This window comes from Festucalex cinctus, chromosome 3, assembly GCF_051991245.1.
Source record: "Festucalex cinctus isolate MCC-2025b chromosome 3, RoL_Fcin_1.0, whole genome shotgun sequence".
Classification (NCBI taxonomy): Eukaryota; Metazoa; Chordata; class Actinopteri; order Syngnathiformes; family Syngnathidae; genus Festucalex; species Festucalex cinctus.
The window spans coordinates 18,748,657-18,767,261 of NC_135413.1; the positions used below are offsets into that span (position 1 = coordinate 18,748,657).

At 40.0% G+C, this 18,605-nt stretch overlaps 1 protein-coding gene across 3 annotated transcripts in view; it reads right to left on the reverse strand.

The window, feature by feature from the left end:
* The window catches only part of kiaa1549la (KIAA1549-like a), a 97,664-nt gene that overhangs the window by 37,549 nt on the left and 41,510 nt on the right, over positions 1 to 18,605 (reverse strand). For all 3 annotated transcript variants that reach the window (XM_077516394.1, XM_077516392.1, XM_077516391.1), the window contains exons 8-10: positions 5,152 to 5,211; positions 3,972 to 4,132; positions 1,601 to 1,772 (exon numbers count right to left, since the gene is read on the reverse strand). In XM_077516394.1, the coding sequence (XP_077372520.1) occupies positions 1,601 to 1,772; positions 3,972 to 4,132; positions 5,152 to 5,211 (393 nt within the window). The remainder of the gene's footprint in view (positions 1 to 1,600; positions 1,773 to 3,971; positions 4,133 to 5,151; positions 5,212 to 18,605) is intronic.

Consider the following 18,605-nt stretch of genomic DNA (forward strand, 5'->3'; position numbering starts at 1 on the left):
CAAAACAAACAAACAAACAAATCATTGACTTGAACAAGTCAGGAAAGTTGCTTGGAGCCATTTCAAAGCATCTGCAGGTCCCAAGACAAACAGTGCAAGCAATTGTTCGCACGTATAAAGTGCATGGAACTGTTTATTGTTACCATGATCAGGAAGAAAATGCAAGCTATCACCTGCTGCTCGGAGAAAATTGGTCAGGAGGGTGTAGAATCGACCGAGAATCACCTAAAAGCAGACCTGCCAAGAATTAGTGTCTACCGTCTAGCGTGTTTTTTGCATCGCAATGGACTGAGAGGCTGCTGTGCAAGAAGGAAGCTCTTGCTCTGAATGTTAATGCTCAACTGAAGATTGCTGCTGATCTTTTTTTTTTTTTTTTTTTTTTTTTTTTAAAGAGCTCAGAATTGTTCATTCGGTAGTCTTACCGATTCAACGTCTTATCATCATTGCTCTTTTTGTGTGTGTGTGTGTGTGTGTGTGTAGGGTGCGTGCGTTTGCGTGCGTGATTGCTGCTGATCATATAGACAAAGATAAAAACTTCTGGAGGAAGGTTATGTGGTCAGACAAAACAAAAATTGAGCTGTTTGACTACAATGTCCAGCAATAGGTTTGGTTTACCGTCAAGCATGGCGGTGGTAGTATTATGCTGTGGGGCTGTTTTGCTGCCAATAGAACTGGTGCTTTACACAGAGTAAATGGGATAATGAAGGAGGAGGATTAACTTCCTTTTTTCCCTCCAAAATCATCAGCTCAAAGGCTGCGTGTTCAACAGCACAATGATTCAACCACACATCAAAAGTGGGAATGGAATGGCTAAATCAGGCTAGTAATAGGGTTTTAGAATGGCCTTCCCAAAGTCCTGACTTAAACCCCATTGAGAACATGCAGGCAATGCTAAAGTAACAAGCCTGTGTTACCAGTACCATAGCATCTGATAGACCAGGGTCAAACACAGTCCTCGGGATCTGGAGTCTTGCAGGTTTTGGAGGTTTCCCTCTTCCAACACAAGCTGATTCCAATCAACAGGATCGTTATCAGGCTTATGCAGAGCTTGCTGAAGAGCTGATCATATACCACCATTGTATTTAGTTTTAATTTTGGATTCCATAACCTAATAAGTAGTATGGATTGCTATCATGCTCATCATCTGGAGAACCATCTTTCAGATTCAGTTAGAATGAACTTTAACTGAACCCTCGCTACAGTCAAGACACACTGTAGCAATGCAAACAGTTTGGGCTGCTTAGGTTTGTCCTTAATCGTTTCTGAGTTGTGCTACTCAAAGCCAAGCGTGAGGGACATTGTGAACGATGCACTGAGCTCCTCTCCTCTCCATCTGTTTATGTTCTTCATGTAGTATTCATGAACAGTATGTTGCAAACACAGCATTTATCTGCTGTTGTTTTGTTTTCTACCAAGCGTTACAGAATCAATTCACTCACTTCAGGTTAGACTCCGTTATTAGTCAAGTATTAATTGGTTTAATTATTAGTATTAATAATTATATTGAAATACAGCCGAACATGAAAACGCGAATCAATCATCCGTTTTTATTGTGACCCTCCCAAGCCTGTGACAAGAATAAAATGGAAGAGAAGCTTACGTTCAGCTTGCACTTGCACGAAGTAACCCAGAGTCAGCGCCATGGTCTGAGAGTCCAGACTGCTCAGTGTCTTGGCCGCAGTGGTTCCGCTGATGGGTGCTCCGTTCATTTGTGCGTAATACGTCATCTCCGCCGGGTTCTTGGGACCAGGCAGCCGACGCATGCTTACCATCTGAGAAACGACAACAAAAGGACAATCTTCTTCATAATAATTCCACAATGACACATTCCACATTTAATTTGACTGAACAAACCAACACTCGGAGTGGTGGTTCTTTTTTAATTGGAATGGCTACAAGATAACAAACTAAAAGATACTAAAAGAAGACTCAAGTGGCCATTTATTTTCATTAGAAGTGATAGATCATTGTATATGTAATTATGTATATATAACTTGTACGTAAACCACTGGATTCTAGCAAGGCTGGCAATTCGATTTTGTCATAAAAGGAAGGGCCCTTTGTCATTTGCTGGATGTCCCTCTCTGTGAGCATCTCCCTCCTTTATCTCTGTAGCTATAAAATCGGTCATCTGTGACATCCCATAAAAGCTGGAGAGTGTGTAAAGCACAACACCCAGGAGGAAACAATTCCTATCTTAATTTGCACAACATGGAGCTGACAAAATAAGTAATTTACACGTTTGATTCATCCGCCAGCTTTGAACGGGTGGGGAGATTTTGGCTGGGTGGTTCACACTGTGACTGTTCAAATTTGCTTTCTACCTGGGATCCAAACATAATAAAATATGTGATGTACGACCATTACACCGACATTTACACATTAAACCAATCCATACAACCAATATGGATCAAGATGTCAGTGTGGGTATTTTTCCGTCCATCATCCATCCATCCATGTATCTATCCATCTATCCATATATCCGTCCGTCCATCCATCTATCTATCTATCTATCTATCTATCTATCTATCTATCTATCTATCTATCTATCTATCTATCTATCTATCTATCTATCCATCCATCCATCTATCTATCTATCTATCTATCCATCCATCCATCTATCCATCCATCCATCCATCCATCCATCCATCCGTCCGTCTGTCTATCTATCTATCCATCTATCCATCTATCCGTCTATCCGTCTATCCGTCTATCCGTCTGTCTGTCTGTCTGTCTGTCTGTCTGTCTGTCTGTCTGTCTGTCTGTCTGTCTGTCTGTCTGTCTGTCTGTCTGTCTGTCTGTCTGTCCGTCTGTCCGTCTGTCCGTCTGTCCGTCTGTCCGTCTGTCCGTCCGTCCGTCCGTCCGTCCGTCCGTCCATCTATCTATCTATCTATCTATCTATCTATCTACCTATCCGTCCATCCATCCATCCATCCATCTATCTATCTATCGATCCATCCATCTACCCATCCATCTATCTATCTATCTATCTATCTATCTATCTATCTATCTATCTATCTATCCGTCCATCCATCCATCTATCTATCTATCTATCTATCTGTCCATCCATCCATCTATCTATCTGTCTATCGATCCATCCATCTATCCATCCATCTACCCATCCATCCATCCAACTATCTATCTATCTATCTATCTATCTATCTATCTATCTATCTATCTATCTATCTATCTATCTATCTATCTATCTATCTATCCGTCCATCCATCCATCTATCTATCCGTCTATCGATCCATCCATCTATCTATCTATCTATCTATCTATTTATCTATCTATCTATCCGTCCGTCCATCCGTCCATCCGTCCGTCCGTCCATCCATCCATCCATCCATCCATCCATCTATCTATCTATCTATCTATCTATCTATCCGTCCATCCATCCATCCATCCATCCATCCATCCATCCATCCATAGCTACAGTACAGTATCTAGCTAGCTAGCTAGCTAGTTAGCTAGCTACCGACCTACCTATACCAATGTATAAAAAAAGCATTTTGCCCCTGCACCCTAAAAAAAAAAGAAAAAAAAAAAGTACCAGCTAGTATTTTGATTGTCCTGGGTCATTTATGATGCCAATTACTTCAATCAGTAAGAATCAATACGCTAATTTGTCCATATTACAATGTTAATGTGATTATCCATCTTTTCGATGACAATATAGGCAGTGACACACACACACCCCCACACACACACGTTTGTCTTTGTATCATAGTGGGGATAACTTTAAGATTGCCTAACCCTAACCCCAACCAAAACCCAATTCAAACCTAACCTCTAAAACCAAGTCTTGACCCTCAAAAAGAGGTCTGAAAATGTCCCCACAAGATCAAGTCGGTCCCCAAGATGGTAGTTAAACCAGGAAAAACGTGTACGTATGGGCCCCATAATGTACAAAAGACAGCGCACGCACGCATACACACAAGAATAAAAAAAAATAAAATCCCCCCACACACCTGTACAGTGTAGCCCCCTACAGTTGTTGCACGCCTGGATCGCAAAGTTTGAGATCCCTGCCGACCGGCCACATGGAAAAGCTCAGCCAGCCGTTGCTCCATCAAGCTGGCAAAGCTCTGATAGTTGGCCTCCAAAGAAGACCTGTCCACATCCTGGATCACTGAATACAAAAGCACAAGAATACAAATGTGGGTTTAGGGGATAAAGGCCACTGAATAAGCACAGAAGGGAGCGAACGTTGCACAAAATAAGTGATGAAAATGACAATGCAAGCCAAGTGATGAGCACTGGAGAAAGGAAATAATGAAGAGGAGGGGGGAAATGTGACACAGAGTAGACATAGAATATAGTAAATTGATTTTTATTTTTTGTTATATAGCAATTCTACACCATTTGATGCCCAAAGCAGTTAACCATAAAAATATCCGTATCTGTTCTGCACACTTGCAAACACACGGACAAGCAAGCATCAATGGATAAATCCAAATTTACTGGAGATGCCTTCGTCTTGTTCCTGACTGAGTGCATAGCCAACAAGAGTTAAGTGTGTGTACAGCCCGGAACACACTTCAGCATCATTCACACTGGGCCCTGATGTGATGTGAAGCGATCTCTCCCTCTGCCCAACCTGTGAATTAAACATCAATAGCTCTTTCGCACAAACAGGGCAGGGCACCTAAAGACACGCTGTGCACTGTAAAGTGTGAGCCAGCACGCAAGAAAGCCCTTGGGTGAGTTGGGGAGGGTTGTTAGGACAAATCACTTTTTTTTTTTTTTTTTTGGCTCTGTCCCATTTGGTTATGCTGAGTAGGTTTGCATTTGTTTTTGTTCACGTTGCGTGTTAAAATGCATGAAGTCGAGAGGTTGCGCTAGGCCCACGCTCAAGCAAGCTGACATCTCACCCATAGCATCTGCTGAGGCAGACTCCACCTTCAACATTCAAAGCCATTTATAACGATTGAAGGTACTGAATTGTGTTGCAAAAACATCATGACAACATTGTAAGGCTTTCTAGTGATTCAAACAGGCAACAGTGTTTTCATGGGAATGAATGTGTTAGCTTTGCGTTTTTTTTGTTTTTTTCTCAACACAAAATAAATGCAACAAAAGAGGAAGGATGTAAAGCAGAAGGGAAAGGTAGTCGGATGTCAATGACAGTAGTTTTAGAGCGCAGTTTACCTGTTATAACCCAGTAGCTCCGGGTTGCAGTGGATGTGTTGAGATTGTGGTATTCAAGGGCTGAAGGGAGAGGAAAAGTAGATAGTTAAAGAGGGTTTAGTTTAGTTTATGTAATTATTAAAAAACAAACAAAAACAAAAGAAAAAAAATGACATATTTTAAAACTTTTTCCATATATAAGGCACTACAGTAGAGGCTGGGGTTACTTTATGCATCCATTAGATGGTGCTGCGCTAAAGGGAATGTCAACAAAACAGTCAGATAGGTCAGTCAAACTTTATTAATAGATTACAAACCAGCTTTCTGACAACTCAATTCACTCCCAAAATGAATAAACAGCTGTTTTATTATTTTCTCTGAGGTAAAGTATTCGTATTAGCTAGCGATCCAAGATGGCGGGATCTTCTGCGCATGCGCGTCACTGATCGTGCAGGGTCACGATAGCGTCTTGGACAGAGAGACCTGTTGCGGCTCAATATTGATCCATATATAAGGCGCACCTGATTATAAGGCGCATGGTCAGCTTTTGAAAAAATTGAAGGCTTTTTGGTGCGCCTTATAGTGTGGAAAATACGGTAATTGGATTGGAGGAATTGTGGAATTCACGCCAGAGCTTTAAATCTTCAAAATCTCCATCCGAATATTCCTTGCACGTTTAATTCCAGGCTGACCAAATGCAAAATTAAATGAGCTATTTTAATATCAAGTGGATTGTTTTTTTAAAGATTTCATTTTGACATGTCCTGTTCTTCAGTTCCTCATCATTACAAAAACAATGTAATAGTGCATATGATGTCGCCTTGCGATTTGCCTAATCGTTGACCTTATCTTTGTTGTGCATATTCTGTTGTGTACGAATATTTTCATTTGTGTGTTACTTTGTGCTGTTTTGTTTTGTCTTCCCTCTATTGTGCTCTCCCTGGGCATGCAGGGCTCTATTTTTGTAGAGAGCGCATATGCGCTCGGAGAAAATATGCACATTTCAATTTTGGTGCCATTGTAAGTCTAGTCTACCTTGTTTGGGGCCATGTTGCGCCTCCTGGGCGCTCCAGCAGAAACAGCTGCAACATTCCCGGCACATCTGCCAGTCTGGTCACAGAAAGTAGACTGTGCTCTGCCTAAAAATGGGCACATCCTAATTTTCGTGCCTGTGCAAGTCTAGTTTAGCGTGTTTGTGAAATTTGGTAGACGCACTACACCAGCATTGGCGTTCCGGCAGCCGGCACTTCTTCAATTTGATGACAAAAAAATAGACGAGATTTTATATCGAACTACTTTCGCTATTGTTATCGTAGTGTAATTAATAACAATCATAATAATGATAGAAGGGCTACCAGAAATTACGATTGTTACTGTGGTAATTTTCGATCAAGCAACTGTTATTTAAACGCAAACAACCGTAGGCCCGTTACACATACAAATTTTGAAGACAAACAGTCATATTCTCTGTATCCAGTGAAAACAATTAGAACTGCTGCAATTTAGCTTCACTTTTAGTTTACTGACAACAATCAACTACTGCCAATGCCAGGTGAGGGCATGCACACCAGGGGACAACATACTTATGTATTTGTGTGTTTACACTTGTATTATACAGTGTTCCCGCGTTTATCGTGGTTTCATCTTTCGCGGCTTTTCGTTGTTTAGCGGATTTTTTTTTTTACAGCGTGTTTTTTAACAGTGTGCTTTTTGGTTTGTTTATTTTTTATTCTTTTGGTCTTTGTGCATCGGTATCTCTCGAACCCTTCGTCCAACTGGGGACATACGGGCATCCTCTGATTCATCTTCAGAAATAGAAAATGTATATAAAAAGTCATTTTTAATGGAAAGAAATGACTGTAAATGAAAAAAAAAAACACACACAAATTGTGAAAAAGCATTAACAACTAGAGCTGCGAGCAGCTATAAAGGGCCCTCGCAGCCCGGGCCACGTTGGAGTCCTTGCACGTTGGGGTACTTGCACGTTAGGGTACTGGCACGTTGGGGTACTGGCACGTTGGGGTACTGGCATATTGGAAGCAAAATTTCTTTGAAAATGGCATAATAAACGTTTACATGTAGAATATTTTTTTTGCCAGTGTGTGTCAAGCTCAACGGGTTTTGGTGATTGTTAAGACCTGCAAAAATCAGCGTCCTTTTTTATTTTTAGGCAATGAGTTGCCCTGATTGGTATTTTTTGTAAAAGTGTATATATACATCATCGCTCGTTGTACTCATTGCACAATGTTACTTTTATTGTCCAAAGGGGCAATCAAAAATGAATAAAACAAAATGGAAACGTACATACGTTTGGATCGGTGTGAAGCCAGTGAACAATTTGAGTGGTGGAAACTAAAAGAATATTCAGAAATGACTTAGTCATCACACTTAGAATGAGTTTAAATTTTTTTGTACAAAATACCGTATGTGGGTTTTTTTTTTTATATAAGCCTCAAGGGCTAGGTGGCGCTGTATTTATAACTGAATGTTGTCATTGAGATACCTTCAGGCCTTGATTATAAGCATACATGTCAAGTGTGGGATTTTTTTTGGAGCATGTACCGTGGAGTTATTAAGCATATCCTTCATTCACGATATTGCTTTTAATGTCCACAGAGGCTATCAAAAATAAATAAAAATATATATATGTTTGGATAAGTCTGATGCCAGTGAACATTTTGAGTGGTGGAAACTAAAAGAATATTCATAAATGACTTAGTTATCACACTTAGAATGAGTTTACATTTTTTGTACAAAATACCGTATGTGGGGTATTTTTTTTTTATGCCTCAAGGGCTAGGTGGCGCTGCATATATAACTGAATGTTGTCATAGAGATAGCTTCAGGCCTTGACGATAAACATACATGTCAAGTTTGGGATTTTTTGGAGCATGTACCGGGGAGTTATTAAGCATATCCTTTTTCAGTGCGAAACACAAATTTTGATGCCCCGCCTTCATCATATAGTATTTCGAAAGGTCAAGATTTTTCCCCCTGTCGTTGGCTCAGGTCTTGACATGGTCCAGGTCAAGTCTTAACTCAGTCAGATGAAACGTGTAGGAGAAGTGGGCAAAAGTCTGCCCCCTGTGAATGTGCAAAAATTGTCAAAAATGGGACATTCAAAAATTCGTAGCTAACTTCCTGTTCATTTTAGCATATGGGTCCAAGAGACTTTTTTGTAGGTCTTGGGCTCCCTCATACACCTAAAAATATTCGTCGTTCTTGCTTAAACGTACAACCGGGGCTGCTTCCTTAAACATTTCAAGGGGGCGCTATTGAGTCATTTTTGTAAAAATAGCACAATCAACAATAAAATATTGCTCATTTTACCAGGCCAGATGTGTGTGCCAAGTTTCATGAGTGTCTGTGCATGTTTAGACCCTCAAAACTGGCGTTGTTTTCTTGGCGAACAGCGCATAGCCACACCCACAGCAATTCGCGAAAACTCACAAACTTCGTGTTGTGACATCATGAAGGCCGAAACCCTCATCTGAGCAAATATGAGGTAGGTCCAGTTAACGTGTTTGGAGAAAAACGTAGAAGAAAATTCGTAAGAAAAAAAATTGCCACTAGGTGGCGCTATCAGTTAGATGAAATATAAGTCAGTAGATGTCTTTAGGGCTGGACTCTCATCAAATGTGTGAAATTTTGAGAAGATAGGATCATCTCGGTCAAGTTAATACAGCTTTTATTGTCACGAAAAATCTTCAGACTTTGCGGCACCGTAGCGGCCACGCCCTTTGGCGAAAAGTTACAATATTCGGTGTGGGGCATGATCAACATCTTAAGGCTTTTCTGACCAATTTTCAACTGTATCCCTTCAACGAGCTCAGAGCAGTAGCTAAAAACGTAAAGTATGACATTTATTGTTACCACTAGGTGGCGCTATATGTATAACTGAATTTTATCATATAGATGTTTTCAGGCCGTGACTATTACGTTGCCTGAGAAGTTTGAGATTTTTTGGAGCTTGAACATGGGAGTTATTAAGCATTTGCTCTTTCTGGACAAATGAAATTTTAAAGGCAATATTTGTTGCCCCGCCCCCGTCATATAGTATTTCAAAAAGGCAAGATGTTTTGCCCAGTTGTTCTCTCAGGTCTTGAGATGATAAATGCCAAGTTTGAAGTCAATTGGATGAAAAATGTTTGCAAAGGGGGAAAAAGCATGACCACAGTGAATGTGCCAAAATAGGCCAAAATTGGACATTAAAAAATTCATAGCTCACTTCCTGTACATTTTAGCTACATGGTCCCAATAGACTTTTTTGTGCGTCTCGGGGTGCTACACGTGCCTGCCAATTTTTGTTGCTCTTGCTCAAACGTGCCGGGCTTGGTTTTTATTTTTCTACGCTAGGGGGCGCTATCGAGTCGCATTGTTATGACGACTTAATAATATCAAATTTTTCGCCGGGCCTGAGGAGTGTGCAAAGTTCGGTGAGTTTTCGTGAATGTTTAGGTACCCAAAATCGCGATCGTTTGCGGAGAATAAAGAAGAAGAAGAAGAAGAAGAAGAAGAAGAAGAAGAAGAAGAAGAAGAAGAATAATAACTAGAGCTGCGAGCAGCTATAAAGGGCCCTCGCAGCCCGGGCCACGTTGGAGTCCTTGCACGTTGGGGTACTTGCACGTTAGGGTACTGGCACGTTGGGGTACTGGCACGTTGGGGTACTGGCACGTTGGGGTACTGGCATATTGGAAGCAAAATTTCTTTGAAAATGGCATAATAAACGTTTACATGTAGAATATTTTTTTTGCCAGTGTGTGTCAAGCTCAACGGGTTTTGGTGATTGTTAAGACCTGCAAAAATCAGCGTCCTTTTTTATTTTTAGGCAATGAGTTGCCCTGATTGGTATTTTTTGTAAAAGTGTATATATACATCATCGCTCGTTGTACTCATTGCACAATGTTACTTTTATTGTCCAAAGGGGCAATCAAAAATGAATAAAACAAAATGGAAACGTACATACGTTTGGATCGGTGTGAAGCCAGTGAACAATTTGAGTGGTGGAAACTAAAAGAATATTCATAAATGACTTAGTCATCACACTTAGAATGAGTTTACATTTTTTTGTACAAAATACCGTATGTGGGTTTTTTTTTTTATATAAGCCTCAAGGGCTAGGTGGCGCTGTATTTATAACTGAATGTTGTCATCGAGATACCTTCAAGCCTTGATTATAAGCATACATGTCAAGTGTGGGATTTTTTTTGGAGCATGTACCGTGGAGTTATTAAGCATATCCTTCATTCACGATATTGCTTTTAATGTCCACAGAGGCTATCAAAAATAAATAAAAATATATATATGTTTGGATAAGTCTGATGCCAGTGAACATTTTGAGTGGTGGAAACTAAAAGAATATTCATAAATGACTTAGTTATCACACTTAGAATGAGTTTACATTTTTTGTACAAAATACCGTATGTGGGGTATTTTTTTTTTATGCCTCAAGGGCTAGGTGGCGCTGCATATATAACTGAATGTTGTCATAGAGATACTTTCAGGCCTTGATGATAAACATACATGTCAAGTTTGGGATTTTTTGGAGCATGTACCGGGGAGTTATTAAGCATATCCTTTTTCAGTGCGAAACACAAATTTTGATGCCCCGCCTTCATCATATAGTATTTCGAAAAGTCAAGATTTTTCCCCCTGTCGTTGGCTCAGGTCTTGACATGGTCCAGGTCAAGTCTGAAGTCAGTCGGATGAAACGTGTAGGAGAAGTGGGCAAAAGTATGCCCCCTGTAAATGTGCAAAAATCGTCAAAAATGGGACATTCAAAAATTCGTAGCTCACTTCCTGTTCATTTTAGCATATGGGTCCAAGTGACTTTTTTGTAGGTCTTGGGCTTCCTAATACACCTAAAAAATTTTGTAGCTCTTGCTTAAACGTACAACTGGGGCTGTTTCGTTAAAGATTTCTAGGGGGCGCTATTGAGTCATTTTTGTAAAAATAGCACAATCGACGATAAAAAATTGCTCATTTTGCCAGGCCAGCTGTGTGTGCCAAGTTTCGTGTGTTTCTGTGGCAGTTTAGGCCCTCAAAATTGGCGTTGTTTTCTTGGCGAACAGCGCTTAGCCACGCCCACAGCGATTCGCGAAAACTCACAAACTTCATGTTGTGACAGCATGAAGGCCGACACCCTCATCTGAGCAAATATGAGGTAGGTCCAGTTAACATGGTTGGAGAAAAACATTGAAGAAAAATCGTGAGAAAAAAAATTGCCAGTAGGTGGCGCTATCAGTAAGATGAAATATAAGTTTGTAGATGTCTTTAGGGCTGGACTCTCATCAATTGTGTAAAATTTTGAGAAGATAGCATCATCTCGGTCAAGTTAATGCAGCTTTTGTTGTCACGAGAAATCTTCAGACTTTGCGGCACCGTAGCGGCCACGCCCTTTGGCGAAAAGTTACAATATTCGGTGTGGGGCATGATCAACATCTTAAGGCTTTTCTGACCAATTTTCAACTGGATCCCTTCAACGAGCTCAGCACAGTAGCTAAAAACGTAAAGTATGACAATTATTGTTACCACTAGGTGGCGCTACATGGATAACTGAATTTTATCATATAGATGTTTTCAGGCCGTGACTATTAAGTTGCCTGATAAGTTTGAGATTTTTTGGAGCTTGAACATGGGAGTTATTAAGCATTTGCTCTTTCTGGACAAATGAAATTTTAAAGGCAATATTTGATGCCCCGCCCCCGTCATATAGTATTTCGAAAAGGCAAGATTTTTTCCCCAGTTGTTCTCTCAGGTCTTGAGATGATAAATGCCAAGTTTGAAGTCAATTGGATGAAAAATGTTTGCAAAGGGGTCAAAAGCATGACCACAGTGAATGTGCCAAAATAGGCCAAAATTGGACATTAAAAAATTCATAGCTCACTTCCTGTACATTTTAGCTACATGGTCCCAATAGACTTTTTTGTGCGTCTCGGGGTGCTACACGTGCCTGCCAATTTTCGTTGCTCTAGTTCAAACATGCCGGGCTTGGTTTTTATTTTTCTATGCTAGGGGGCGCTATAGAGTCGCGTTGTTATGACGACTTCATAATATCAAATTTTTCGCCGGGCCTGAGGAGTGTGCAAAGTTTGGTGAGTTTTCGGAAATGTTTAGGTACCCAAAATCGTGATCGTTTACGGAGAAGAAGAAGAAGAAGAAGAAGAATAATAATAATAATAATAACTAGAGCTGCGAGCAGCTATAAAGGGCCCTCGCAGCCCGGGCCACGTTGGGGTACTTGCACGTTGGGGTACTTGCACGTTGGGGTACTGGCACGTTGGGGTACTGGCAAGTTTAGGTAAGGCACATTGGAAGCAGAATTTCTTTGAAAATGGCATGATAAACCTTGACATGTGGATTTTTTTTTTTTTTGTAAAAATACCGTTAAGTTGGTGTATTTTTTTTTATGCCTCTAGGGCTAGGTGGCGCTGTATATATAATGGAATGTTGTCATAGGGATACCTTCAAGCCTTGACTCTAAACATACATGTCAAGTGTGGGATTTTTTTGGAGCATGTACCGTGGAGTTATTAAGCATATCCTTCATTCACGATATTGCTTTTAATGTCCATTAGAGGCTATCAAAAATAAATAAAAAAGTACATGTTTGGATAAGTCTAATGCCAGTGAACATTTTGAGTGGTGGAAAGTAAAAGAATATTCATAAATGACTTAGTTATCACACTTAGAATGAGTTTACATTTTTTGTACAAAATACCGTATGTGGGGTATTTTTTTGTTTTGCCTCAAGGGCGAGGTGGCGCTGCATATATAACTGAATGTTGTCATAGAGATACCTTCAGGCCTTGACGATAAACATACATGTCAAGTTTGGGATTTTTTGGAGCATGTATCGGGGAGTTATTAAGCATATCCTTTTTCAGTGCGAAACACAAATTTTGATGCCCCGCGCTCATCATATAGTATTTCCAAAAGTCAAGATTTTTCCGTCTGTTGTTGGCTCAGGTCTTGGCATGGTCCAGGTCAAGTCATAAGTCAGTCGGATAAAACATGTAGGAGAAGTGGGCAAAAGTATGCCCCCTGAAAATGTGCAAAAATCGTCAAAAATGGGACATTCAAAAATTCGTACCTCACTTCCTGTTCATTTTAGCATATGGGTCCAAGAGACTTTTTTGTAGGTCTTTGGCTCCGTCATACACGTAAAAATTTTCGTAGATCTTGCTTAAACGTAGAATCGGGGCTGCTTCGTTAAAAATTTCTAGGGGGCGCTATTGAGTCATTTTTGTAAAAATAGTACAATCAACAATAAAATATTGTTCATTTTACCAGGCCAGATGTGTGTGCCAAGTTTCATGAGTTTCTGCGCATGTTTAGACCCTCAAAACTAGCGTTGTTTTCTTGGCGAACAGTGCTTAGCCACGCCCACAGCGATTCGCGAAAACTCACAAACTTCGTGTTGTGACATCATGAAGGCCGAAACCCTCATCTGAGCAAATATGAGGTTGGTCCAGTTAACGTGTTTGGAGAAAAATGTACAAGAAAATTCGTAAGAAAAAAAATTGCCACTAGGTGGCGCTATCAGTAAGATGAAATATAAGTTCGTAGATGTCTTTAGGGCTGGACTCTCATCAAATGTGTGAAATTTTGAGAAGATAGGATCATCTCGGTCAAGTTCATGCAGCTTTTATTGTCACGAAAAATTTTCGGACTTTGCGTCACCGTAGCGGCCACGCCCTTTGGCGAAAAGTTACAATATTCGGTGTGGGGCATGATCAACATCTTAAGGCTTTTCTGACCAATTTTCAACTGGATCCCTTCAACGAGCTCGGCACAGTAGCTAAAAACGTAAAGTATGACATTTATTGTTACCACTAGGTGGCGCTATATGTATAACTGAATTTTATCATATAGATGCTTTCAGGCCGTGACTATTACGTTGCCTGAGAAGTTTGAGATTTTTTGGAGCTTGAACATGGGAGTTATCACACTTAGAATGAGTTGACATTTTTTGTACAAAATACCGTATGTGGGGTATTTTTTTTTCACGCCTGAAGGGCTAGGTGGCGCTGCATATATAACTGAATTTTGTCATAGAGATACCTTCAGGCTTTGACTATAAACATACATGTCAAGTTTGGGATTTTTTGGAGCATGTACCGGGGAGTTATTAAGCATATCCTTTTTCAGTGCGAAACACAAAATTTGATGCCCCGCCCTCATCATATAGTATTTCCAAAAGTCAAGATTTTTCTGCCTGTAGTTGGCTCAGGTCTTGACATGGTCCAGGTCAAGTCTAAAGTCAGTCGGATGAAATGTGTAGGAGAAGTGGGCAAAAGTATGCCCCCTGAAAATGTGCAAAAATCGTCAAAAATGGGACATTCAAAAATTCATAGCTCACTTCCTGTTCATTTTAGCACATGGGTCCAAGAGACTTTTTTGTAGGTCATGGACTCCCTCATACACCTAAAAATTTTCGTAGATCTTGCTTAAACGTACAATCGGGGCTGCTTCGTTAAAAATTTCTAGGGGGCGCTATTGAGTCATTTTTGTAAAAATAGGACAATACATGATAAAATATTGCTCATTTTGCCAGGCCAGATGTGTGTGCCAAGTTTCATGAGTTTCTGCGCATGTTTAGACCATCAAAACTAGCGTTGTTTTCTTGGTGAACAGTGCTTAGCCACGCCCACAGCGATTCGCGAAAACTCACAAACTTCGTGTTGTGACATCATGAAGGCCGAAACCCCCATCTGAGCAAATATGAGGTTGGTCCAGTTAACGTGTTTGGAGAAAAATGTACAAGAAAATTCGTAAGAAAAAAAATTGCCACTAGGTGGCGCTATCAGTTAGATGAAATATAAGTTCGTAGATGTCTTTAGGGCTGGACTCTCATCAAATGTGTGAAATTTTGAGAAGATAGGATCATCTCGGTCAAGTTCATGCAGCTTTTATTGTCACGAAAAATCTTCAGACTTTGCGTCACCGTAGCGGCCACGCCCTTTGGCGAAAAGTTACAATATTCGGTGTGGGGCATCATCAACATCTTAAGGCTTTTCTGACCAATTTTCAACTGGATCCCTTCAACGAGCTCAGCACAGTAGCTAAAAACGTAAAGTATGACATTTATTGTAACCACTAGGTGGCGCTATATGTATAACTGAATTTTTTCATATAGGTGTTTTCAGGCCGTGACTATTACGTTGCCTGAGAAGTTTGAGATTTTTTGGAGCTTGTACATGGGAGTTATTCAGCATTTGCTCTTTCTGGACAAATGAAATTTTAAAGGCAATATTTGATGCCCCGCCCCCGTCATATAGTATTTCGAAAACGCAAGATTTTTTGCCTAGTTTTTCTCTTAAGTCTTGAGATGATAAATGCCAAGTTTAAAGTCAATGGGATGAAAAATGTTTGCATAGGGGGAAAAAGCATGACCACAGTGAATGTGCCAAAATAGGCCAAAATTGGACATTAAAAAATTCATAGCTCACTTCCTGTACATTTTAGGAAATGGCTTCCACTGACTTTTTTGTGCGTCTCGTAGTGCTACACGTGCCTGCCATTTTTCGTAGCTCTAGCTCAAACGGACCGGGATTGGTTTTTATTTTTCTACGCTAGGTGGCGCTATAGAGTCGCGTTGTTATGACAACTACATAATATCAAATTTTTCGCCGGGCCCGAAGAGACTGCAAAGTTTGGTGAGTTTTCGTAAATGTTTAGGCCCTCAAAAATGCGATCGTTTACGGAGAAGAAGAAGAAGAAGAATAATAATAATTCTTACAAAAACAAGAGGGACCTCGCAGCGGTCGCTGCTCGGGCCCTAATAATAATCCGATCGAAAAACAATAGGGACCTCGCAGCGGTAGCTGCTCGGGCCCTAATAAACTAAAAATCATACCAAAATGAAAAAAACATGTCTAATAAATGAAAAAAAAATTACATATATATATATATATATATATATATATATATATATATATATATATATATATATATATATATATATATATATATATATATATATACTGTGCTGTATAATAAGTAAATTAAAAAAAAACATTTAATGGGAAAAAAATGAATGTAAATGAAAAAAAGAACATATGATGAATGAAAAAGCATTTATAATAAAGTAAAAATCATACCAAAATGAAAAAAACATATATGATAAATGAAAAAATACATATAATTAACCGGATTTTTTTTTTCCACATTAGCGTGGATTTCCATTGTTGCAGGTACTTTTTGGAACATAACACCCACAATAAACGAGAGAACACTGTATTCATAAGTTTCAAGCTTATAAACCTGTTGCTCTAAATATTTGATGCAAGCGCAGAAGGCAATGTGAATCTGGCATTATAATGCTTGTAGCCTGTAGGAAAAGATCAGCAAAAAAAATGTCTGCATTCACCAAGCACCGAGGACAAAACAAGCCAACCTCCCTGTCTATTGTCTGCTTCCCTATTCATCTACACCCCATCTAACCCTGGCCTCTCTGTCAATCAGTCTCCCTCTGCACCTGTTTCATCCTCTGCCTGTATGCTTATCAGCCCGTTCCATCTTTTGCATTCAAGTCTTGCTTCAACATTTTCTTGCTTCAGTCTATCACTTCGCCCCCTTAAACTATTTTCCATCAATCCACATTTTGCCTGCTGACACCATGAACGTTTCTTACTTCATTGATCTTGTCGCCAGCTAGCACACTCAAGATATGAGTTCATGCAGCCTCATTTTGTGCTTTTCCCCAGATCAGCTTCAGAGGAGCAGTTTACAATTAAAGTAGCCTACAATAAACATGTCAGCCTCAGGTCATCCTCATTCTTGTTAATATTATACTTTTGGCTACATGCTCTTTCATGTTACAGTCATTGGAAAATTAAAGATGTGTGTACAGTATAATTGATATTTGCAGTTTCTGTGGATATTGCATGTGACCGCAGACAAGCTGAAGATAAACTAAAATGCTTTGAAATTAATTGTTATATATTATATTATATGTATTAATTATTGTTTGTCCTTTGAAACAGATTCCAAAAGATTTTGGCTGAATTCCAAACATTTGATACGTTGATTTGTAGTGTTGGAGCAGCCAGGATTTTTTGTTGAATTGTCGTACTTATAAATACAAACCATATTTTAAATATCGAGGACTCCGGTTCGAGTCCAGGCTCCGCCCTTCCTGGGTGGAGTTTGCATGTTCTCCCCATGCCTGCGTGGGTCTTCTCCGGGTACTCCGGTCTCCTCCCACATTCCAAAGAAACGCATGGCAGGTTAATTGGGCGCTCCGAATTGTTTCTAGGTCAGCTTGTGAGTGTGGATGGTTGTTCGTCTCTGTGTGCCCTGCGATTGGCTGGCAACCAGTCCAGGGTGTCCCCCGCCTACTGCCCAGAGCCAGCTGAGATAGGCGCCAGCACTACCCGCAACCCTTGTGAGGAATAAGCGGTCAAGAAAATGGATGGATGGATGGATGGATTTTAAATATCGATCCATTTTACTGCTTGTTAGGGACCGTCACAGAGACGTGGGGTAAACCCAAGACTGATGGCCAACCAATCCCACACATTTTAATTAGAGTACAGTATATGCAGAGTAAAATAGTGCTATAATCGAGAGGTATGAAATATTGCTTCTTTTATTGCAGCTGACAGTACATAAAAACATATAATCTATTTGCATAATTCTGAGAGTTTGTACCAGTCCTTGAGGAGACCAAATATTTTTCACAATAACTCGGTGTTGATTATTTTTAGCTCATGATGTGACTTGATTACAATCTGCTGCTACTTGCTAAAATAGAGTGCCTGGTAGGGTTGGACGTGAATGTGAAGGAGATGCTTGAGGCTGTTTGTTAAGAGAATGCACAAAAAGATACAGATCAAATATTTTCAGGCTAAAATTAGCTTGTTCAAGGGGCACAAACAGCAGACTGCTTCTGGGATGATTCAATGGAATCCGTTGCTGTTTGTAAACACAACATTCAAACTGACGCTCGAGGAAGCCAACGACAGCAGCCAACCAGGAACAGGCGTGAACCAGTCCACCAATCAGGAGTGGTGGTTCACACAGCAATATTTGCAAATGCCACTGATAGTCCCTTGCCTCAGTGGCTCGGCTGGAGGCAAAACGTTGAGTTTCCACCCAGAAGCGTCCCGGACAGTCCAAAGAAATCACTTATATAAAACCTATCAGACAAAATATCTCAAAAAGATTAAACAAAAATCATCCCGCAATCCAGAGAATTTCAAGAACCGATGATAAATAAAGCAATTGTCTTTTATCTGTCTGGAAAGGGTTATAAAGTCATTGTTAAAGCTTTAGGACTCCAACAAATCACGGTGAAACCATTAGCCACAAAACTGAGAAAACATTGTGAACCTTCCCAAGAGTGGCCATCAGACAGAAATGACCCCAAGACCATAGCAACGACCCATCCAGAAGAGACTGGGCAAAAATGACATCCATGGCAGAGTTCCAAAACACATCTGAATTTTTTGTTTTATAAAAAGTATTTATGT